The 24,485-nt window shown below is 37.7% G+C and overlaps 1 protein-coding gene and 1 pseudogene across 1 annotated transcript; one reads left to right on the forward strand and one right to left on the reverse strand.

Moving 5' to 3' along the window:
• The first annotated feature begins 25 nt into the window (after window positions 1-25).
• On the forward strand, window positions 26-13,915 carry LOC137710174 (putative pentatricopeptide repeat-containing protein At1g64310; annotated as a pseudogene).
• A 3,931-nt stretch (window positions 13,916-17,846) lies between these two features.
• On the reverse strand, window positions 17,847-18,524 carry LOC137710175 (disease resistance protein RPM1-like). Its single transcript, XM_068449122.1, has one exon. The coding sequence runs from the start codon at window positions 18,522-18,524 to the stop codon at window positions 17,847-17,849; it is 678 nt and encodes a 225-aa protein (XP_068305223.1).
• Window positions 18,525-24,485: the final 5,961 nt, after the last annotated feature.

Here is a 24,485-nt window from a genome sequence, read left to right on the forward strand (position 1 = left end):
AAATTCAACATACCATAAGATGCTGATGGCCAAATTCATCGTCAATGGAGGCGGTTGTCGACCGTCACTGTACCTCCATAAGATGCTGATGGCCAAATTCATCGTCAATGGAGGCGGTTGTCGACCGTCACTGTACCTCCATTTCGTGGCCTCCATGTTTGAGGCTTTCAACCGTCACTACTTGGTTTGTGGGCTTCACATCGAGAGATATGGGGAGTGGAGAGAAAGGAAGAGCAGAGGAAGATGAAAGATTGTGGGTTTTCAAGTAGAGAAGGAGAGAGAGGAGGGATGAGAGGAGAGCGCACGCGTAGAAGAGAAAGAGGAAGAGAGATGAGAGACGAGCGCGTCTAACCCGATTCCCAATCCGTCCCAAACCCTACGGACAAAATTATCCGGTGCAAAACACTGTTCATTTGTATGGTGCAATTTCCCCAGACTGAGTTTGCATCTCATTTAGAATGATTTAAAAATGTTAGGCGTTAGTCAGTCAGTTGGGTTCTAGCATCTAGATGGTTAGGCAAGGCCTAAATGGCTGTCTATACGGATTAAGCGGATTTGTACTTTTTAAGTAAATTTATAATATAATATATAAATAAGTCTATTTTTACACACATAAAAATCATACTTGTTGAGAAAAATAAAATACAAAACATATAAAATAAATATTTGTTATAAAATATAAGTATTGTATAAAACTTTAGGGTTTTTTTAAGACCATAATTATTATTGGGTCTTATTTTGTTTTGAAAAATTAAAATTGGGCCTGTTACAAATCTTGAAACAAAGTTCATAAATTTTTAATTAATAAAAAACCTACTAACCCTAGATAATATAGCCCCACCCACCCCCACCTTTCTCTTTATCTCATTTGCAGACTTCCGATTTCTCTCTTTGATCTCACTCTCTGCAGCACTATCTTTCTACCCACATCCCTCTCCGCAACAGATATTCTCTCTCTCCCCTTCCCTCTCTCTCTCTCTCTTTCACTCGTCGGATTTCGTCGGAGATCTGAGGCCTGGGTGTGACTAAAGATGGAATGCAATGAGAAAATGGTGACTGCGAGCTCGAAAGAAGGCAACAAAGTGACAAGACCGCCTAGCACCACCGCTGAGGCCGCCTAGGAGCGCCCAGGCAGGCGCTTAACACCTCCCCGCTTTCCTCCGCCGATTGGCACCTAATTGGAGCAGTACCTTACCAACCAGTGCCTAGGCCGATTTTTAGAATACTGAGTAGAAACCAATTGACACTCAAACTCATAGAATGAGAGACTGATCCGTGGCATAGGCTAAAGCCTATCTTCCAGATGGCTGACTTTTCAAACAAAATAAAGGCCACACATTCACACATCTACACTTGAATCTGTCAACCAAACTGATCCAATCATTCCACACGTAGAATGAGAGACTGATCCATGGCATAAGCTAAAGCTTATCTTCCAAATGGTTGACTTTTTAAACAAAATAAAAGCCACACGTCCACACTTGAATCTGGCAATCAAATTGATCCAGTCCACACGCTAGACATCCCAAATCAAACTCATACTTGAATACTTGCATAAGGAGTCAAAATCTACTACTGATGCATTCCACGTGGCAAGAATTAAAAGGCATATACCATTTGTATTCATGTGATAATCATTCCATCCTACTTCATCATCTGATGCCACGCCTTAATGCACATCCATATCCCCATATTCCATCATCATTCAAATCAATTGGAGAATTAGACAACACTAAGTTGAAATAATTCAGTATATTACCGAAAGATAAATATTATGATTAAAACACAATATTATCCTTCCATGATAATTAAAATTATCTCAACCACTTTGTCATCTAACGGTCTAGAACTTTGCTTACTTACCGATCTCGATTATTCGGGCTGATAGTGTAATTTTAGGTTCAAACAGGATGTAAAGATAAATTTACATATTAAATTGGGTTTATAAGGGTAGTTTAGGTAATAAATTTGGGTTTAAAAAATATTGATAGTTTAATTAAAAATAATATGAGTGTAAAGAGTAAGTTGGGTGTAAAGAGAGATTATATGGATTCAAATAAAATTTTTCTGATGAAAATGATCATAAGAGCTGGAACCCATTATCCACGATTCTGCAGTGGAAGAAAATGACCATAAGAGCCAGAACCCATTATCCACGATTCTCCGTGGTGAAAGACTTGTCGTCAACCTTTTGAAAGTCCAATCAGAAATTCTTGTCCAAACCCCTACAAGTAAGTTAGGTTAACTCGAGAAAGCTTAAAATAATAAAATACGTAGAGCGTGAACCAAAGTTCGTAGGCGGATCAAAGTCAAATCAAAGTCTATAAATCTTGCTTTCCCTTTGCACTATCATTCATCTCCACCTTCACCCATAAAAAATAAATTAAGGAAGCAGTTTGTTCCAGCACCTTCATTGGGGTCTTGAAATTTGGGGGCCGAAGCGATCACAAAATGGAGCCCTACATATGAACAACCGTCATAAAAAGTTTCTAATTCTTTTTTTCTCACTTCATTCTCGTAGATAATGAACTAAGACAAGACTTTACTCGTAGATAATTAACCAAGAAAAAATTAGGCACCTAATGCAATTGACATATTGGTCAAAATATGACTCTACTATTGAGGAGTCTTATGCGACTTGTGACAAGTTACTTGTCACACTACACATGGGTGATTGTACTAAATTGAGGTGTATGGTATAAAGAAATTCTGATTTGTAATCAAGTTTTAATTTCAGTGACGTTAAAGATTAATAAAAAATTGTCACGTGTTTAAAATTACACTATTTTCAATGACCAAATGAAAAATCTCTTGTATGGTAGAGAATAAATGAAAGGAGTGGATGACGCATCATAAAGTGATGAAGGGGTAATCAACGTAATCCATTGCAGAACAAAATCTAGAATCCATTGGAAAATTGAGAGAAATCCCAAAGGGTTTTTGTTTGATTAATTCTTGAATGATTGTCATTGATACATCCAGATGACTTAAATAAAGACTACAAATGTTTGGAACAACTCAAATGACTTCTAATAATTACAACAACATTAGTTAAACATTAATCGGACTAAAAACGAAGAGTCACATTTTTATTCTGAAACTTTAAACCCTGTTTTGGAGGCTGAAATGACCCTAAACGGCCAAAATCCATCATACATCAAAGCCTAAGCGGTGTGTTGGGCTCATGGCGCTATTTTCTTTCCGAAAAGTTAACAAGGCCCCAAATCCTTTTATTTTTCAATGGTCCATTTCCGCTTCAATTCATTCTACCATTTATTCTGCATCAGCGGAAGACTTAAGGGTCCTCCTTTTGACAGTCCAATTAGAAACAGAAGCATATATTGACGCATCTATTGACCAAAAAGAAAAAAGAGAAAAAAAAAAGAAAAAAAGAAAGAAACAAAAGCATATAATTGTTGTCCAAACCCTTGCAAGTTAAAGTCTATAAATCTTGCTTTCCCTTTGCACTATCATTCATCTTCACGTTGTGGTGATAGGATTTTCGAAGTTATTGGTTCTACTTCCGAAGATGAATGGTCCTTCGGCAAAGCTGGTGGCAATCACAACACTAGTGTTGCTTCTGGTGGGGGATTTCCAAGCAACTTGTGGACTACTTCCTCATGGTATAACTAATAATTATCCTTTTACAAGATCTCCAAGCATTAGCATTAGCCACTTAAGTCGACTTACTTTTTACCAATTTTATTATTTGGTAACTTATTTCTTGCTTCTTGTGATTTTCTCATATAGTAGAACAAGGTTGCTTTGAATGTCAAAGTGATATTTTGAGCACGAAAGTGATGCCCGTTCGCCGCAGTCTAAGACCAATGCCAAATATGACGCCTCCGCCTCCTTGCAATGATGGACGAACGGGGTGGAGGTTTTACCAATGCTACTAGACCGCATGCCCCACCCAACCCCCCACACACCCCCACCCCCCCCCCCCCCCCCCCCAAAAAAAAAAATAAACCAACCAACCGCACCATCCCCTCAATATTTTGTTTTCACCCACCCCCATCCCCCCGACCGACCAACCACACCATCCTCCTCCCACCCCACCCCACCAACCCAATATTTGTTTCCCCCGCCCCCCACCCCCACCCCCACCCCCACCCTCACCCTCATCCCCCCAACCAACCAACCGCACCATCCCCATCCCCCCCCCCCCGCCCCCCCCCACCCCCACGAACAGGACCATCTGGGGCAGCGCGTTGTTCTTATTTTCGTGTTTTTTTATTTGTTTTCTTAATCAAGTTTATGTTGCCCGCTCTTTTATTGTATTTTTTACTATTATTTCTTCTCATATTATGAGCTAAACTTTATCTCCCCTTAACTAAGTGCAACTTATTTTTTATGCACTTAGTTTTTCTAATTCTATAAAATTTCTCTCATGCAATCGAGCTTTTCCTTTAAAAAAAAAAAAAAAGGAACAAACCAACCAACCAACTAAGAAACTAAGAAACAAAAAATTAGGCCATAATATTCAAGCACGATGACCAATAGATATAACTAGTCAAATTGCCCGCACTCCGCCACGGGGAGTGCGAGAAGTATAGTCTTGGACCATCTGATTTGTTTTGTTATTCCAATTTCTTTTTGGCATTTTGCCATCATGTGAAAAAAAAATGTAAACTTCAAGCACCAAATTATAGGATGCGAAGAAAAAATGAACAAGCATAAATTAAATTTTAAATTTTCATCGCGTTCAAATTGTAATTAAATAAAATAAATACATAGTAACCATATCAGAAAAAAATTAAAAACCCAAAAAAACTCAATATACATTCCTAAATCTCGTCTGCAAATTCCAATCCAATTTCCACACAGCTGCTGGGAGCTTTGCAATTGTATTCTCCAAGACAATATGTACATCCTAATTATATTATTTCTTTGCCAAATAAAAATCACGGTGCATAAACAAAAAGGAAATCATAAGAAACGGGCACGCCTCTTCAATTTTATCTTCAAATATATAGTTTTTCGCGTACATAAAATCATATAAACATGGAATGGTGGAAAGTTTGTAATGAGAAGTGTCATGAGTTGCTATTAATTGCATAGATAAAATCATATCAATATTGAAAAGTTTGTTATGAGGAGTATCATGAGTTGTAATTAATTGTTACAATATAAATAACCGATATGGTTGATATTTCATTGATTTAGGACATAACATTAATAAATTGCTTGTCAGGCAAGATGTGTAATATCAGGTGAAAATCTACGATGCATGGACATGGACACGGATACGAGGATATGACACGAGGATACGTCAAATTTCTAAAAACAAGGACATGATACATCAAGGATACGGCAATTAAAAAAATATATAAATAAATAAATATATATGTCTAAAACATTATAAAATAAGCATTCAAATTTATTACTCAAATTTATTGTGGCTAGTGGTATAGATATAATAATATTAGTTTCGACTTTCAGAAAAGCAAAAGGCTTTATAATCAGATTAAGCTTTTAGTTTCAGTTTCACTGTTTCAAAGATGGGTTTTGTGATGTCCTCGGGGATCAGAGATGGGTTTTAGTTTTAGTTTCAGAGATGGGTTTCGGTTTCACAGTTTCACTATTAAGTATTAACAAAGTGAAACTGAAAACGAAAGCTCACCACTCACTCACCAGGAGTTGCAGACAGAGACGAAGGAGACGATGGAGCAGTTATAGATGGAGAAGATGGAGACGACGGCGTAGTTGCTGATGGAGACGACCAAACGATTGCAGATGACAGTCTGATTCGTGATAGTCTCCCAAGCATAGTGATTTCTGAGGTTCGAGAGGTAAATCCGAATTTTTTTTTCTTCTAATTATCCTTCGATTTTAAAGTGATTTCAGTTAGCTAACTTCGATCAATCACGATTCTGTGAGGATTTATTGTGATTATTTTTTATTTTTCTTCTGATTATCCTCCTATTTTAGTTTCAAACGTATCCGAAAAGTAGGATACTTGTATCTGGACAATACGATACACGTATCTTATCAGTCCTAAACGTATCTCTTCATTTCGATACGTATCGAGCGCGTATCCTTCGCATATCCGTATCCTTAAAGGGTCAGATACGGGATACAATGGCTTTCTCCCGTGTCCATGCATCGTAGGTGACAATTTGATGTTATTTTCTCCCAGTATCATCTCTACTAATCAAAATGGTGATATACTATTGAAAGGAATTGCCGCTTCAACTGACCCTTTACTTTTAAAATCTTTAAGAGCAGTTCCAGCCCGTGCCCAATAAACCGGCACCAAGTGAAAAAAATGGACCGACACCAAGTGAATCAGCTCTAGCCCGCAAAACAGGCTGGCACCCAGCCCGTGCCAGGCAGGAGCCCAGCCCAAAATGGACAGACCCAGAGGCCGGTCCATTTCCCTGGCGCGTGCACAACACGCTCTCCATCCCGCGAGTAGCCGACAACAATTGCAGGCGGTGGGGCCCGCGTGCAGGGCAAGTTGGGTTCGACCGGCTGAGGGCTACGTGGCCCTCCTCAGAGCCGTTGGATTTCCAACGGCTAGTTTTTGTAGGCCGTTAGATTTCCAACGGTAAAAAAAATTTAAATTTCACTTTTAAATTGGACCGTTCGATCACAGATCAACGGTCCACGTTTTTTTCACCAAAAATTAAAAAAAAAAAAAAAAAAGGCCCAACGGTAAGAAATTTGACCGTTGGCCACGTGGCAGCGTGTTGGCTGTTGGATTTGATTATTTTTCAAATCCAACGGTCCAGATTAATTACAACATTAAAATTTATTAAAAATTAATTAAAAATTGTCAAAATTTTTTTAAAAAATACAGAAAAATTTTAAAATTTATTTATTTTTTCTATAAATACCTAACCTTCATCTTCCACCTTACACCACATTTCAATATTTTCTACACTTTCTACACTTTCTACATTTGAATATTTTGTACACTTTGAGAGAAAAAAATGACTTCGTGGAAGCTCAGTGAAGATGTTACGTTGTGTGAATGTTGGGTTCGCACTACTCATGACCCGATTACGGGTAATGAGATGGATAAGCAAGAAATGTGGAGTAAAATTATGAAATCGTTTTGCGATGTACATGGAAAAGATGCCAGATCTAGTCAAGGTCGTTGGAAAAAACTCAAAGCATCCTTTACTTGTTGGAAAAACGCCCTCTCTCATGCTTCTGGTAATCTGCGTAGTGGGAAAAGTTTAGCGGATGAGGTAACAATATTTTTATTTATTTATATGCATTCCACCCACATCAATATTTTAATTTATTTAATTTCTTATGTAATTTTTATGTAATATGCATTCCACGCCCATCAATATTTTATGTAATTTCTATGTAATTTCTTATGTAATTTATATGCATTCCACGTTCATCAATATTTTAATTTATTTATTTGTGTTACATCCGTATTTTTTAATACTATCTTATCCCACATTTTTATAGACACTACAAGCACAAGCATTCTACAATGCAAAGAACCATAACAAATCATTCAACAAATGGGAATGTTGGCAAATTGTCAAAGATTGCCCTAGATACAAAATTGTGGCAGCCGTAATTTTTTGCTCAGGAAGAAGACCTAGAACATGAAAAGCATCCTCTTTTTGCACAAAATATGGATCATGGTTGCAAACATCACTCATGATTTTAGCGAACAAACTTCGTTGCATTCTAAAACGACGTCTAAAAACATGATCAGGGAAAACGTTGTTGGGAATAAAATAATCTTCCAAGAGATCTTTACCTCGTCTTTCCCTTCTTCTATCGATGTTTGCCGCACGTCCGGGTTTGGCTATCTGACCCATAGCTACCATGATACGGCGGGAATGTGAGGTCCTCCGCCTTCTATGGTGATCATCCTCATCCTCCTCCATTGCGAAGGCCTCATCTCCACCTCCACCTTGGTCAAGATTGACCAATTCTTCCTGTTGTGCCAACAACCTTTTCTGCTACTCTTGCAACTGTTTATACGTTCTCCTTGAAGAAGACATTGTAAAAACTCAAGATTTGAAAACGATAAAGAAGAATTCTGAGCTAAAAAAAAGGATTGAGTTTAGTGTGAGGATGGATGTAGGGATGTAGGGTTTATATGGACAAAAAAAAAGAAGATGAGGTTCTGGACAATGCCACGTGGCACTACGTGATTGGTTGAAAATCTTAGCGGAAATCTATTAAAAAAATAATACGTTCGGATAATGACACGTGGCGTGACGAGATTGGTTAAAAATCTTATCGAAATCTTGTTTAAATTATTGTAAACAGGAAGTGACACGTGGGTTGTCGGGATTGGTTGAAAATCTTAGCGGAAATCTATTAAAAAAATAGTACGTTCGGATAATGACACGTGGCGTGACGAGATTGGTTAAAAATCCTATCCGAAATTAAAACTATTTTTTTTATTATTTTATAAAAAAATTATTTAATATTTTAAATGGACTGGGTACCAGCGCATTTTGTAGGGGTGGAGATCGTTTGTGCCAGCGCATTTTTTGACTGGGTGCCAGCACATTTTTTTTGGGGTGGAGATGCTTTGGCCTATTACTGTTCATTGGGTCTATTACTGTTCAATTAAGTGGATAAATGGGCTGGATGCTGGTGCAAAGTCTTTAGGGGTGAAGTTGCTCTAATGGTCGTCGTCAATGTTTCTCTGTTCTCTTTGTTTTTTCTCAAAAGAAAATGCTGAAAAGAACAGTGCAAAGTTAGCCATTTTTGGGACCCATCTGAAATCATAATCATAAAACAGCCCAAAAAAAAAAAACCCAAATTCCAATCAAGAAAAATAAAAACTTACATATGTGAATTTAAGCTTTACTTGTTGATCAGCAACAACAAAGAAAAACGAATCCAACAATCTGGAGAAAGTTGGGTTTAAGGGATTTGGGTTAAATGAAATTGATTTGGATGAGCAAATTTTTGTTTCGATTCGTCGTGCAGCAAGAATGAAGAGGTTGAGGAGGACGAAATGAAATGGTGAGAAAATTTGGATGATGAGCAGTATTCGGTATCGATTCGGAGTGTAGCAAGAAGGAAACGGTGCAAAGGAATGAAGCGGTGCTGCAGAGAAATCTTCCTAGCACGCCACGCGTGCAAAACAAATTTTTTTGTTTTTTGTATACAGAGAGCCAACACGTATGCCTATTGGCAATTTGTGGATTTAACTATAGAGGCATAAAAAATAAGATCACAGAAACTTAAAAAAAGCGGTGCATACCCTCATTAGCACGCCACGCATGCAAAAGGGTTTTTCGTCTTTTTACTATACCAATTTGCAATACATAAATGAGAGGCCAATTGAAGAGGGGTATTTTCGTCTTTACACTATCACGTATGAACGGTGTTTTTTCGATTGCGCTTTACTATATATAATTTCTAATAACATTCACCATTGCCATTGAATAAAAAGAACTTAAAATTTTCAACAAAAGACAAAAAAAGGACACATCCAATTTACTAAGCAAAGATTTCAATCGATAGGTGATGAGTCGATATTGTTTTATATTTTTACTCTAATATTAGTTATAATCTATTTGTTATTTTATGAGAATTTTGATACTTTACTTTAAATTTCAATTGTAGGGCATGTGAATCTATTTTGAGCAAAAAGCGATGAAACGAAAAAATTTTCGAGTAGATTCCCATGTCTTTCAAGATGATTGTTGTTTTGATGGATTTAGGTGAACATTAATTTGGGCTCCATTTTAATTTCTCATTATTCTGTTTGAATGAGGATTCTCTGATCCTCTTTGTGAGGATCCCGGATATCCTCCAATCACATCTGTTTATCGTATATTGTGCGGTTAGAAATCATTATAAATCTTTTTATTTAAAATTAAATATAAACAGTATCTGACAAAAGCTGACCATATAATATACGATGAGCAGATCCATTAATAAACGCTATTGGAAGAGTGAAACGTTACCGTTCTGTTTTATAAACTAAAAAAGTAAGGCCACAACCCTATTCTTCTTATTTGGAAGTTGCTAGAGCCCTCTGCAAGTAAACTTATTTTTCGAATGCAAGGGCCATGCCTCAGCCTCTCCAAAGTTTACCAATCGCTATCAATAGAGCCGGCCCTAAGGGTTGCTGGAGTAGGCACCCGCCTAGGGCCCCCACTTCGGAAGGGCCTCCAATTTTTAGGCGGAGTTAGGTAGGTCTAGACGAGGATGGACGGGAGCTATGCATGCTTATATGTAAAAGCCGGAATTTGGAAATTTTTTGTTGCAGGGTCGGCCTCGCTTGAGAAAGAAGACAATCATATTCCAACATCATTTTAATTGCATGATTTTACTTAAGATGGTCCCATTATCTTATTTTTACATTTTTGCTTCTCTCTTAAATATCACTTTTATGTTTATTTTTATGGGGTTTTATTACCCTATTTTAAGATCATACCACATATATCATTATTATGTACCTAAAGGGCTAAAACTCTCACCTTTTTGAAAAATGACATTATTAAATGTTCAAATTAATTAGTTTATATAATATATAATAAATTATTCAAATCCGTTTCGTTCGCCTAGGCACGTATACGAAAATTACTATCCTCATCACTCTAGTATTTTTCCTAGTTTTAAAATGTTGTCTTTGTAATCCAACCATTCATTTATTTATTGAATGTAATAAGTAACATTGTAACAATAGAAAAATGATTGGAATTTGGCGTACTGGGTAGGAACTTCTCTTTCGGTTTGAATTGGTTAAAAAATTATATTATGTAAACTTCATAAGTGCATTTGCATATAAAAATGCGAGACGGGTAATATACTAATATTTGAGTAATGTTTGTATATCTTTATTCGTTTGATATTAATTTTTAATAATATTTAACGGAGAAATAGACTTTTCATGTATTTAATGATTTTTTTTTACACATGTCAATGTACAAAAGGTCGAGAGTCAGAAAACCCTAGGCCCCCATTTCAAAGGTTCACCTAGGGTCCCAAATTCTCAGGGCCGGCCTGATCAAGAACCAACCAATTGCATGCTCTGTTTCTCAAAACCCATCTCCCCCACGACCCTTTTTACGCAACCAGATTACACAGATTTTATGCAATCAACGGAGACCTTCGCTCTGCACGTCAAGTGTTTGACTAAAGTCCCCACCGGAGTGTCTACCTTTGGAACTCCATCATTCGAGCCCACGCTCAAGCACGCAGATTTGAAGATGCATTTTATCTGTTTGCTGAGACGCGTAGAACTGAAATCAAACCGGATAACTTCACTTATGCTTGCATCGCACGTGCCTGCGCTGATAGTTTTGATCTGGATGGACTGAAGTTTGTGCATTGTGGGGTAATGGTTGCAGGGTTGGGATTGGACTCCATTTGTAGCAGTGCACTTGTTTCAGTTTACTCAAGACTCAGCCTTGTTGATGAAGCAAGCAGGGTGTTAAATGGGATTCGACAGCCGGATTTGTTTTATGGAATTCGATGATTTCGGGTTATGGAAGTGGCGGGTTTTGGGATAAAGGTTTGAGCTGTTTAGTGAGATGAGAAGCATGGAGATGGTGCCGGATGGATACACAATTGTTGGATTGCTTTCGGGTTTAGCGGATTCAAGCTTGATAAGTATTGGAGAAGGAATACATGGTCTTTGTTTGAAATGGAATTTAGATTCTAATGCTCATGTGAGCAGTGTACTTGTGAGCATGTATTCGAGATGTATGTCTATGAATTCTGCACATAGAGTTTTTAGTGGTTTGTTCGAGCCAGATTTAGTTACGTGGTCTGCTTTGATCATTGGGTTTTCGCAGTCGGGAGATTATGACAAGGCATTGTTCTTTTTCAAGAATTTGAACATGGAAGGTAAGAAGCCGGATTCGGTTTTGATTGCCAGTATGTTGGCAGCTACTGCTGCTGCTCAGATGGCGCATGTAGGGCCTGGTTGTGAGATACATGCTTATGTTCTTCGACATGGAATTGAATCGGATGTCATGATTTCCTCTGCACTTATAGCCATGTATTCAAAGTGCGGCTTCTTGGGAATGGGTATTCGTGTTTTTTAGATCATGCCAGAGAAGAATATTGTTTCGTACAATTCTTTAATATTGGGTCTTGGTTTGCATGGACTTGCCTCCGAGGCCTTTAGAATGTTTGATGGGATACTCGGAAACTGATTGAAACCTGATGAGTCTACATTTTCTGCTCTCCTTTGTGCATGCTGCCATGCTGGCCTTGTTGAAGATGGCCGGGAAGTTTTCAGAAGAATGAAAGATGAGTTTTGCATTCAAGCTAGAACGGAGCATTATGTTCATATGGTGAAACTTCTTGGGATGGAAGGAAGATTGGAAGAGGCTTACTATCTAATCTTGTCCTTGCCTGAGCCAGTGGACAGTGGCATATGGGGAGCCCTTTCATTGTGCTGTGATGTATGTGGAAATTTGGAGCTGGCGGAAATTGTAGCCCAAAGGCTCTTTGAAAGTAATTCGGAGAAAAGCGCTTACAGAGTCATGCTTTCGAATATATATGCTGGTGATGGGAAGTGGGATGATGCAAAGAAGTTGAGGGATTCCATAACAGAAGGAAAACTAATGAAAATGCCCGGGCTCAGCTGGATTAAAGGTAGTGAATTTTTGTTTGATCAAAATATTCCTTGTAGTAGGATTTAAAATTAGTGACAAAACAAGCTATCTGTACTAGGAACAGAATATTTTTTAAAAGTACGGGAATCTGACAAGGTTCTTTTTCTGCGTTAATCGAATGCCATAAAATCTCGTATTGGTTTTGCTTGTTTTACCTTCTGATCTTATAAGCAGCTCTCTAGTGATGCATAAAGAAGGCCAGAGGCAACTATTAAGATGTGAAGATGATAAACTGAAGGATATAATATTGTAATTATTAAGCTATAAAGACGATGTATTGTCAAGTGCAACTGTCCGTAGCAGTGGATTTTATTCTGATTTGTGATGTTTTACAGGAATTGAAAGTGTGTATGGAGTCGGTCATAATAGTTGAGGGCCAACTAATTGTATATGGAAACAACCCTAACTATTATAGCTTTGCATTGTTACATATGCGATCCTGAATATATCAGACAGCTTAAAAATTATCCATTTACCCGCATTGGCTCCTCTCCATCCGAAGATCTCCAAACTTTATTAGATCCTTATACTTCCTTAGTGGCAGCAATTTGTTGTGCCGTTGATATAATAAATGATATGTGGAATGTGCCTAATTTTGTAGTTTTCCTCTCCCCCATCAGGTCTCAATCGTTCTGCATGATCATTAAGGCAGCAAGTCTAACTAGTAACTGCTCAAGTGTAGTGAGAAACTGCAAACCTTCAGGTAACGTCTTCAGCCGCAAGCAACAGTGCAAGTGGAGGAATTTCATAGAATCTGAGTATTCTAGTTGGTGAAGACAGAATTCTAGTTGGAGTATTCAGGTAACGTCTCCATTAGGTGAAGACAGAATTCTCGAAGAGGATTGGGGATCTGGGGACCTGCAATTTAGTTCCTGTGTAAGGGCGGTTATCATATACTTGCAGCAAGCCCTGGTTGATCAATTCATTTATATTTTCTTCTGCTACATCCTCCATAATCTGCCCTGCTTTCTCTTGAACCAGTCCTTCAGCCACTAGTAACCGAATAAGTTTCCCTTTGGAAATCCAGTGGTTCTCGGGGAAGATGGAACAATATATCAAGCAGTGGTAAAGAGAATCAGGTAAATCTTTACAACATATTTTTTATGGAATACATGAAGAAGAAGCTGATGTCTCTCAGCTTCTTCATTGTCTTGAGAGTCTCTGTTTTCTTCGATCTTGAATTCAATGGTATTTGAACTAGCCATCGAGATCTACCAACTGTGTTTTGCATTTGCATATAGAAGAGAAATATAGCAATATTTATGGGTTAGAGCTTATTGCATACGGTATATATGCTTTGCAGTTTGATCCTTGTTTGCATTTCCTTCAAGCCTGTTGTAGTCTTGTAGACTATTTCTTAGAAAGCTTCAGGATGTGGCTTTGTGATGGTTATGCTTTGTATTGAAGCAGCCTGCAGCGGAAGAGATGACGAAGAATCTGATGTCTCAACTTCTTCGTTCTCTTCGAAGATTTTGTTTTCTCTAGTCTCTTCTTCGATGGTATTTGAACTAGCCATATAGTGTTGTACAAATGTGTTGATAGCTTATGTTGCTTGATGCGACTCTGAGATGGTAGCGGATGCAAGTTTGTGCTGGTTAGGCTTTGTAAAATCACATTTAATATAAAATTTCATTACAATAAAAATATAACATGATTTTAATTGATATGGGATAAGGATGGAGATGAATGATAATGATGGTATGTACTACCAAAATTACTCTTTAGTTTTATTTTTTTATTGATTTCTTTTGTTACTTTGTTCTTGGTTCAAATGAAAACTCAACTATGGCACTAGGGAGACTATCTTTTTAGACTATATTTTGTTGGTCATATGATGTGGTAGTTGATTCTTCAAAGCATCAACTGCCACATTATATGATTTACAAAATATGGTTTAAAAATATGATTTTCCTAGCATTTTCCCTCCCCCCATAAATTGTGTTACAAATTTAAAGACCATTTTCTCCGCATTAGACCATTTCAAACCAGCATTGATGCCTCTCATTCATAAATTAACGAGAATCTAATGTGAAAAATATAAAGTTCAGGTGCCTATATCCAAATGCCTATTTAATTTTGAATGTGCCCCTTGAAATTGTTAGACAGAAATGCTAACGAGACTCTTTTAAAAGTAGGACTAGTTATAGACTTGTCATCTTATGTTTTTTACACAATATTTTAAAATGTTGACCTGTAGAATTGACATTAGATTGTATAGTAACAAGAAGTTCACAAAGAAAGCAACTTTTGAAAAAGTCCTTAACATTTCTCATTCTTAGATATTTTTCTTTTTGACTTGTCTGCTTTCATACCGTGTGTCCGGCATACCAAGCTTGGAAACCATTAAAGGACCCATTTAAGGGGAGAGGATGGGCTAAACTTTACAATGAGATAGTAATAATGTAGTTTAATTTCTTTTTTGATGATAATTGAACCTAAAACCTCTCACTTACAAGTGAAAAAGAATACTATTAAATCATAGTACAAGAATTTCATACTCTTGGCTCCTCTTATTAAACATGTTTAGGGTTGGGGGTGGGGGTAGGGGAGGGGGTGGGGAGGTACGACCGTACGGGGGTCTTTATATAATGATCTTTACTGGTAAACCCTTCAGCCAAGAGTTCAATTTTGGTCATAAATAATACTGAGCAGACGACAGTTGCTCATGAAACCGTCATTTCGATTTGTCAGAAGATAGATTATCCCTAAACATATGAAGGGATATGGGTACGTTAAATTCAAGCTCTTCATAATTTATATTCATGACTAAAACTAATGACTAGTTTATAATAGAGTGCGTGCTAAGAAAAATGCTAATCATTTTTTATGAGCTCTTTGACATTTCATAATTTAATATTAATTATCGTATTAATATTATAAGAGAATTGTTATTAATACTATAATAATATCATTCTACACTCTTTATAAGTATATTTTTTTTCTAATTATAAAAAATTTGAAGTGCAGAATAAGATTTTTAAAGTATCAATAATAATTTTTTTTTATAAAATATTATGTCAAAAACATTAGACGATAGAGAATCGATAAAGAATTTTACTTTTAAAGGATCTCCTTAGCATTTGTTGTGTGTTAATTCATGTTGTGTTATTCTTGTGTCACGTGAGTAGTGGCTTGGCTAAGAAGATTGTAAGTCGTCTATATCACAAAGCGTGTACTGAAAAGTGACCTTACTAATGCACGCAACTCACTGTCACACTGACTCCCACTTCTCTCTTGTCTCTCCCAGCCATTCACTCACTGTCACTCAGACAATCGCGACCACCCCATGAAAAGTGACCTTTCTTTGTGTTGACTTCTTGTAACACTTGCAGGGCGACCCCATGATTTTAAAGCTCAAGGGAGAGGAACTCAAGAATGTGGAGCAGCAACGGGAACTGTTTGATAGAAGGCATGATGGGACACGAATTGTCCCTTTGGATACCCAAAACTGGTTGGAACTCAATATGTACGGGTTCAGGTTCGCGTTCAAGTATTTCAAGTTCAAAATGTTCGTGCTCTCATAAAGTTCAAGAAGCATTGCTAACTATCCCATGGCTGCTGAAAACCATCCCACTGCAGCTGCTCCCACTACATATGATGACATGGACACGTATATTGTCATCCCTGAAAGATTACCCGATGCTGAGGTGGTTCCCCCGAATGTTGGAGGAACGTGTGTTTGATTGGTTGGAGCATAGAACCCCAGCAGAGGGTAAGGAGGCAATGGCAAAATGGAGGGTGAATTGGCACAGACCAGCTGTGCAAGAAACTTCATCATCTCATCTCCTCCCAACTTAGGGTAATGTCCTAAACTCTCAACTCCCTGCATTCTGCAATCTCTCTGATTATTTTTTCGAGATTTAGGAATTTAGGGACTTGGGGATTGCTCATTGTTTGATTTGGTCTGATTTTCCAAATTTTGAATGAATTGACATTTTGAGAAATGGATAGGGGATTTGTTTCCCTTCATTGCCTGACTTGCATATGTACCATTTTGGTTCATACACGATATACGATTGGTCATTGTTTGACATTGCTGTACTGATTTTTCAATCTATTTTCTGGAAAAAGTGGAGTGCCATTAACATTTCCCTTCCAAAATCCAATTTTTAGATCATGCAAAGCGCAATGAGTTAGAGGAGCAAGAGCTTAGAAGTTTCAAGTAGCAAAAGATCATGTTGTACGAAGCCTAACCAGTGGCGTTTTTGGTATGTAGGCTTGGGTATCCCAGACGAAGCAGAATTATAAACGCCCTTATTGGAGATGCACGCGTTGTGCCTATTTTGTTCGGTGGGTCAAGGCAGATTTAGCAATCGAGTTTAAGGAATTATCTTCAATATTTGCCAACATATCTACTAAATTGGTAACAATTGAGGAAGACATCAAAAGGTACCTCAAATAGAAGGATGCAGCCCGCCATTTATCTGAACAAGTTAAGCAAAATGTGGTAGTTGTAGTGAAGGAGCTCCGCCGAAGTTGCAAGGTTGCCAACCGGCAGTTCATTATCGCAATAGCAATATTTGTGTTATGTGTAGGGTTTTTTATGTTTCATTTTTAGGAAAACTAATGAAAATGATTTGAAAACTTTGAGTTTTAACGAAAAAAACAAAATAAAATGTAAAGTGAATAGTACCAAGATTGACTTTTTAGTGTAAAACTATAGTTTTTCGTTAAAGTGAACAGTAATGAGATCTTTTCGTTAAAGTTCTCTTGATTTTATTGGGACAATGCCGGTCCTAATTTTATTTAATTATTCTATGTTTAATTGTTTCATATAACAATATTTGTGTTATTTGTAGCCCCGTTGATGATGACGGAAAGAACCTTCAATGCCCCCTCATTGATATCGCTCGATGGAACTTTTACTGTTGCATATGTTGATATCCTCAGCGGCCAATCTGGACAATCTTTGTCCACAAGAAGCAATAACATTATACCACATCGTGCCAATGCATACTCAATCCGTATACGTGTTTAAACGCTTTTAACTTTAGAAAACATAAACTCCCTTAATGGTTTGATAAACAGTGAAGTGCGTGGAGAAACACAGCTTATTTTGAACGCTTATAGCTTAAGAAAACATAAACTCCGTCCATGGCTTAATAAACAGCGAAATGTGTGGAGAAACACAGTTTATTTGAAACGCTTGTAACTTTATTTCTTACGCTCACATTGGCTCTCCGCCATCAGGTTTAGCGAATTCTTGCACCATAGAGTTGATATCTTAAACATGGAATGTGCCTAATTTTGTAGTTGTCCTCTCCGCCATATCGGGTTTCAGCCATTCTCCAAGATTCTCTGGCAAAGGCAACAAATGCAACAGCTCAAGTTTGGTGAGAAACTGCAGACCTGAGGAAGCATTTGCAGGCGCAAACAATTGCGCACGTGGAGGTATTTCAAGCTCGGTAGTGCCCCCTCTTCAATTTCTGTCCACTCCTCCAGAACACGCGAAGCAATGGTGAGAACCTGGAGCTTTGGAAACCCAACAGCGCTACAGAATTCTTTCCCTATTCGTTTAGCATCATAAGCATTCCAAAGGCTAAGATTTTCCAAGTTGGGTAGCGGTTGAAATACCAATGATGAGTCCTCGGATATATGAGAGTTGCCTAATGTTAGATTTGTAAGCCTTCCCGAGGAGCCAAAACAAGTACGTAGGTTTCCTTGGATGCCTTCCAGGCAAAGCTTTTGAAGAAAAGGTGGGGGCGAGAATGAATCCAGGAGGATAAGATTTCCCTCGCTGACGGCGTCTTTTGCTTCTAGAGACAAGGAAAGGAGTTCTAACATCTTCTTTATAGAGGCAAGTAGCTCATTGATATTCTCTTCAGCAAAATCGTTCACTCCAAGTTTTCTGAGCTGTATCAGATTACCTAACTCTTCTGCAATTCCACCACCAGCATGTATACATGTCAGGGTCAGAATATCATTCAAGCTTCCTATTCCTACTGGTACCTTCATCCCGTGAACATCTCGAAACACGTTCTTGTACGTTTTGATGTGCCTCAACATCACAAGATTGAGGATCTCATCTGGCAAAGCGGTTAAACGCCCACAAAATCTGATGTCAAAAGTTTGTAGAGCTTGTAATCTACTGAGCTCCTCTGGAAGCTCTTAGTACATCAGTGTGGTTGAAGCCAAGATACAAGAGGAGTATCATGTCTCCCACTTCATTTGGTAACGTTTTGACTTTGGTATATGTTGGACCCTAAAAATTACAAAGCCTACATGGCGTGCAGGCCGAGTAACTAATAAGCTAACTACTTCATTCGGTTGAATGCGGGGCGTGCCAACTCGTCGGCCAAGGAGTAAAATTTGTTGATGTTGCGTTGAGTGCGTTGCTGACTTCTTTATCTTGCGACTGCGGCCGAGGAAGGAACAAATCTCGGCCTTTGGATTCTCGAGGTTGAACACAAGGTTGCTAATTCTACGAAGTTCACGAATCGTTGGCGCCAGATTCGGTAACAATGATTTTATTCGTGAGAGTATAAGCACGTCGAATCAACACCAGACTATACGAACACAAGTACTCAAAGGTGATGTATGTCTTGATGGTAAATGTGATTCAGCCATCAGAATGTCAAACTCTAAAACTGACTTGTGAGTATCTAATCATAAAATCACTCGGCGCTCAATGCGCCGAATGTCGTAACTCGTAACACCTTACTTCGTCAAGAAGGCTAATAAGATGACCTCTGCCAATAAGGATTCGAAAACCCTTCTCGATCGAGACTGAGATAGGTAACCAGTCGGCCTCGACGCAGTGCTGTTTATTCAAACTGAAGGTGCTTCGTGATCGGCTGATTCTACGGCAACAATGTTGTTTATCCAAACTGAAGATGTTCGCTAGTTACCTTCACAGTGCTGTTTATCCAAACTGAAGATGTGTGGCGGAAAAAGTAAAAAAATCTCAAGAGGTTTGAGAGGTTTTGCTTGCTCAGGGCAATTGTGTGTTGAATTCGAGGGGGGCCTCCGATTGTTGCATGATGTCTTGTATTTATAGCACCAAATCCTCATTGAGATCAAGTCAAGATCCTATCTGGATTGAGACTTTTTGTTCTTTTCTAACTCCATTTCGACTAATCGTACTTCTATTAGGATTTTGAACTCACCCCTTTTTTAGGCCATATTCATTGCTGATTGAGAATCCAAATTACACTAAGACCCCTTATATCAAGACTTCTTCGACCTCTTTGCTCATCCGAACTATTCCTTCTTGCAACAAAACTCAACCATCCTTGCTGAACAGTCCAGGATCACCAGGCAGCCCATAGTATATTTGGAAAAGCTTTGGGCCAAACATAACCAATACTCAGCCTAATAATATTATTTTGGGCCCAAACATTGCCCCCTCGCTTCTGACGTCATCGGCCAAGAATCCTTAGCCGATTTTAACCTTGAAGAAGCGAACTCTACGAGATAACCATGGGATAATGAAAAGCCTCACACGTCTCATCCATCGAGCGCATTTATGAAACACGATCGCACGATCCGAATTCTCCTGCACGTCTTGCCGCGTGTCACTCCCTTGATTAACATAACAGTCCTTAATCATGATCCTCGAAAACATGCGCCAGCCGAAACATCTCTTCCACATTAATACATTGATTCCGCCACAACACGCAATCGTGCGTCCTTAAACCACGGAAACCTCGATCCCATTCCTTGGAGAATCCCAAAATATCCAAAAAGATTAGGGATTTCCTGTTCGATTTCACCCTAAAATTTAAAAATCAAACGTTTTTGAAGATCAAACATTTGATCTTTACGATTCGAGTTTACCTAGCCCTTCAAAGACTTCAAAAAAATAAAAACCCTTCAACTCAAACTCTTCATATTTATGACTAAAACTTACATGCAATATAGTGTATATTTCTTTTACATAACTATTTGTGCCACATAAAATGACATAATACACACACACACACACACACACACACACATTTTACATACCTTTTTTTTAGGGCGAAGGGTACCTGCCTTTTTGACCAATGCCATTATCCTTCTCTTCAAAACTTCAAAAAGGGTTCATGGGCTTTGAAATCTAGTCTCCGAAATTTCACTATTCTTTAGATATTTCGTAATTTAAATTCGTATTTCATGTTTATGTTATCTTTATTAGTTAATTTTAATTCTATTAATTTTAAGAATTAAATCGTTTAGTTATCGAATTTGAATTTTCGTATTTAAGGGACCAATTAGCTACAAGGAGAAGGGACCAATCAAAAATCAAGAGGGGAGAGAGAGAATAAGAAGAAGAAGAAGAAGAAGAAAGAAAAAAGAAAAAAAAAAGGAGAAGCCCCCCAGTCTATACACCCGCGCACCAACCTGACCCAATTCCGACGGATTCCGTCATTTTTTCGTCAAATCATCATCATCCATCACCTACAACCTCTTCCATAACTTCCCATCTACCATCTTCACCCAAATTTGAAGGGTTTAAGGTCCATTTTAGTGTAGAACCCCACTGAAGCACCGGAGGTGCTCGACGGTGATTCCTCCGATCCGGCGAGTTTCACCACCCACCACCACCCTTAATCATCTCCCCTTGGACCCAGGAACAAGACCCAACCAGTTGTAGGGGTGTCGGAGCACCGAGGAAGAAGAATCGAAGCTTACCTATTCTAGGGTTTTCGGCAAGTTTAAGTGAAATCGGAGCCTTTCCCGGCCAAATTGGTCTTAGTTATAGGTATGAAACTTGCTCTGCTCATTGAGATCTACAATTATGTGAATTTTGGTAATATTTGGAATTAGTTGGATTTTCCGGCAAGTCGGGCGATCGGCCGTCGCGTAGGTCGAGACCCCACCTGATCGTCCTAGGCTAATTTTGATAACCCGATTATGTATTTGACATCCGTTTAGCGAAATTTTGATGTTTTAATATAGTTTCGTAGTTGACCACCTAGTTTGTTGTCACGGGATTATTATATGAATCAACGATCCGACCATTGGATCAGCACCAAACTTAAAAACGTAATAGTACATATATTTGAGGATAGTAGGAACTAACGGATCAGGAATCCGACGTATGGATCTTCCCGAATTTGATTTTTAAGTTTGTAAAACTAATTGTTGACCGCCACTTGAATTACAGATTGGCAAATATCCGACCGTCGGATCGCGATGAGATTTTAGTATGTTGCTCTATGAGCATAATGAGGACTTTAGGAGTTACAAATCCGAAATTCGATGTGCGGATCTTCCGAATCAAATTACATAGGGTTGTGGACCCTACTGTTAACCGATGGTTGATTTTTGGTCAACATGTCTCAAAATTTTCTAAATACTAAAATTAGTACGACAGGAGACTAAATGAAGTCTAATGGGCCTACATTGGTTAGTAAATGACTTTAATACATGTGATATGGTGACTACCCTGCTATTGTATTTAATATCCTTGTGGATATCACCTAACTTTATAAATGTGATTTTTATATATTTAGCCATAGACCTATGTTTATTAAACATGATTTGGCTTGTGTATTGATGACGATTGTGATATGTGATTTGACGTGCATATTTGAAATGTGGTTGATTTGCATAATTGGTATGATATGATGAAATGTGAGGGCTAGTAGTGGACTGTTAACCCATAGCCATGAGGTTTGTTGCTTCGAAACTGGTTTCATATCCCATTTCATTGTTTCATTTCTTGTTTTGTTGATTTGTTCTAAATTTAGTACTTGTGCTTTATTTCATTTCATTGAGCCTTTGTAAATTGAGCACCTGGTTTATGTCTTGTTTCTTCGAGCCGTTGATATGTTCCTTGGCCATCCGCTCGGTTTCGTTGAGTTATCCAGAACTAGGTATCCACTTCGCGATTCCGTTGAGGGATGGTCCAGAATCATATCCTGGTTTGGATTCCGTAGAATGGTCCGGAATCACCTTTGGTGTTTGGTTCTGTTGAGTGGTATGGAACCTGATGTTGATAGATTTCGTTGAGTGGTCCGAAATCGCATCATTTGACTTGTTGGTTCATTGGATTTGATATCAGCTTAAGAAATGTAGGCTTCAGCCGAACAATGTCGCTCTAGCCTTGCATTTTGGTATATGATATGTGTTATTGATTGATGTGGTTGTGGAATAATGTTGGTTGTGATTATTGTCATTATGATTAGACTCGTTGACCATTGTGGCTGGAGGATAACATTGTGCTTCATTGATTGTACTTTGAGATGTTGCATACTGTGAATTGCGGTGTTATGTGAAGCATGGTGATTTTTATGATGGATGGATTAGAATTTTTTTTTGTCATATGGGTTTGTTATGTAGCTTTGAATCTAATAATTTCTTGCTTGTCAAGTCCTAATGATTGATTGATTGGGGTATGTTAGGCCTTTCGGCTTGAACGAAATGTGATAGAGATCGAGTTGTATTGAAAGGTGAACTACGAATTGCTTGATCCCTATTTAGGGTACATAGGCAATCTAACAACGAGGTTAGATGCAGCCATAAAATGTATGAAAAATTACTATGTGAATCGATGCTTGAGTTGTGCTTTGTCATATCCTGGAGGCAGGATATGTTAGACATACGAATACTTGATGACGTCATGTGTCGATCCGAGATGTATGTCGAGATCGAGGTGTGACATGGGCAATCATCAAAACATACTTTTCCTATCATAAAAGAAGCATACGCATAATGTTTGAACCTAGTTAAAAATAAATAAAGGAATGATAGAACGAATTAAGCACTGGCCAGCAAGCTCTTTCTAATCATTATGGTTTCATTTTTAAATATTAATTCCAATAACTGAAAAAAATAAAAATATTCAAGTTAGGTACACCCTCTTCACGAGAAGAGATTTTTTAATGTGCCGAAACACAAAACGATACGTCATATTGTTATTATACTAGTGGATAGAAGTTTTTTTTTTTTTTTTTTAAGTGTCCCTTCACTCGTATATAATAACATATGACGTATATATTTGTGTTCCGAACACACTAAAAAATCTCTCCACCGTATCAGTCCATTGGCCCCATGAGCCACGTGGTTGAATATGGATGAAACCCCGGCAAGCTTTCAAAAATCGATACTCACCCATATAACAAGCAACTCAACAAAAAAAAAAAATTCAAATAATTCAATTAGTTAAAGAATATTAAGAAAAAAGAAACATAAGAAAGATCAAGAGAAAAAAATTGGAAATTGTCAAATTGATGGGGACTAACAACAAAGAGAGTCCGAAAAACGTTTCACTCTCAAGGCCCCCGCCAACTATTTTTTTTTTTGTTTTTTTGTTTTAGAGGCCTACAACCCTCTTTACATGTCCTTTTTCTTTATAGCATACTCCTTTTTTGGTACTTATCTTGCATGCTAAGCCAACTGTGTAGCAACCCTCACCGTTTGATATTATTTACAGGGCATTACACATGCAAGTTACTGCAGAAGAAGAATGAAGGGTGTGGGGCAGAGAAATACGAGAGTGAATAGTTAATAAGTCGTTTGAGAACCATATCAGTTTTATTTTTTATTTTTTATTTTAATTAGAAAGATATAGAAGAAATATATAAGAAAGTGTACAAGAAAGAGCGCACAAAATAAAGAGTAGAGGAAGGATATTGATGAGAGAAAGGTAAAAAATGTATAAGAAAAACCGATAAAAGGAAATGAAAAAATGAAAACCTATTTTGAATTGTTTTCAAATTTCATGATTTGCATTTTTTTTCTTCCCCTCTCTCCCATCATTCTTATTCATATCCCTCATTTCACCATATGCTTTCATCGTATCTCAAGCTGAAAAAATTTAAAAATTTAAAACTAAAAATAAAATGATTATCAAACAAGCCCTGTGATAATCATTTCGTTTTCAATTTTTAGTGTTTGTTTTCACTTTTTTGAAAACTCTAAACTGAAACATTGTTTGGTAACTACTTTCAATATTCAAACAATAATGAACACTGAAAACTATTTTCTTAA

Source organism: Pyrus communis, chromosome 12 (assembly GCF_963583255.1).
Source record: "Pyrus communis chromosome 12, drPyrComm1.1, whole genome shotgun sequence".
NCBI lineage: Eukaryota > Viridiplantae > Streptophyta > Magnoliopsida > Rosales > Rosaceae > Pyrus > Pyrus communis.

Excerpts from the sequence above, each read along its gene's own strand:
- LOC137710175 (XM_068449122.1), bottom strand. The coding sequence starts at position 18,524 with ATGAAGGTACCAGTAGGAATAGGAAGCTTGAATGATATTCTGACCCTG.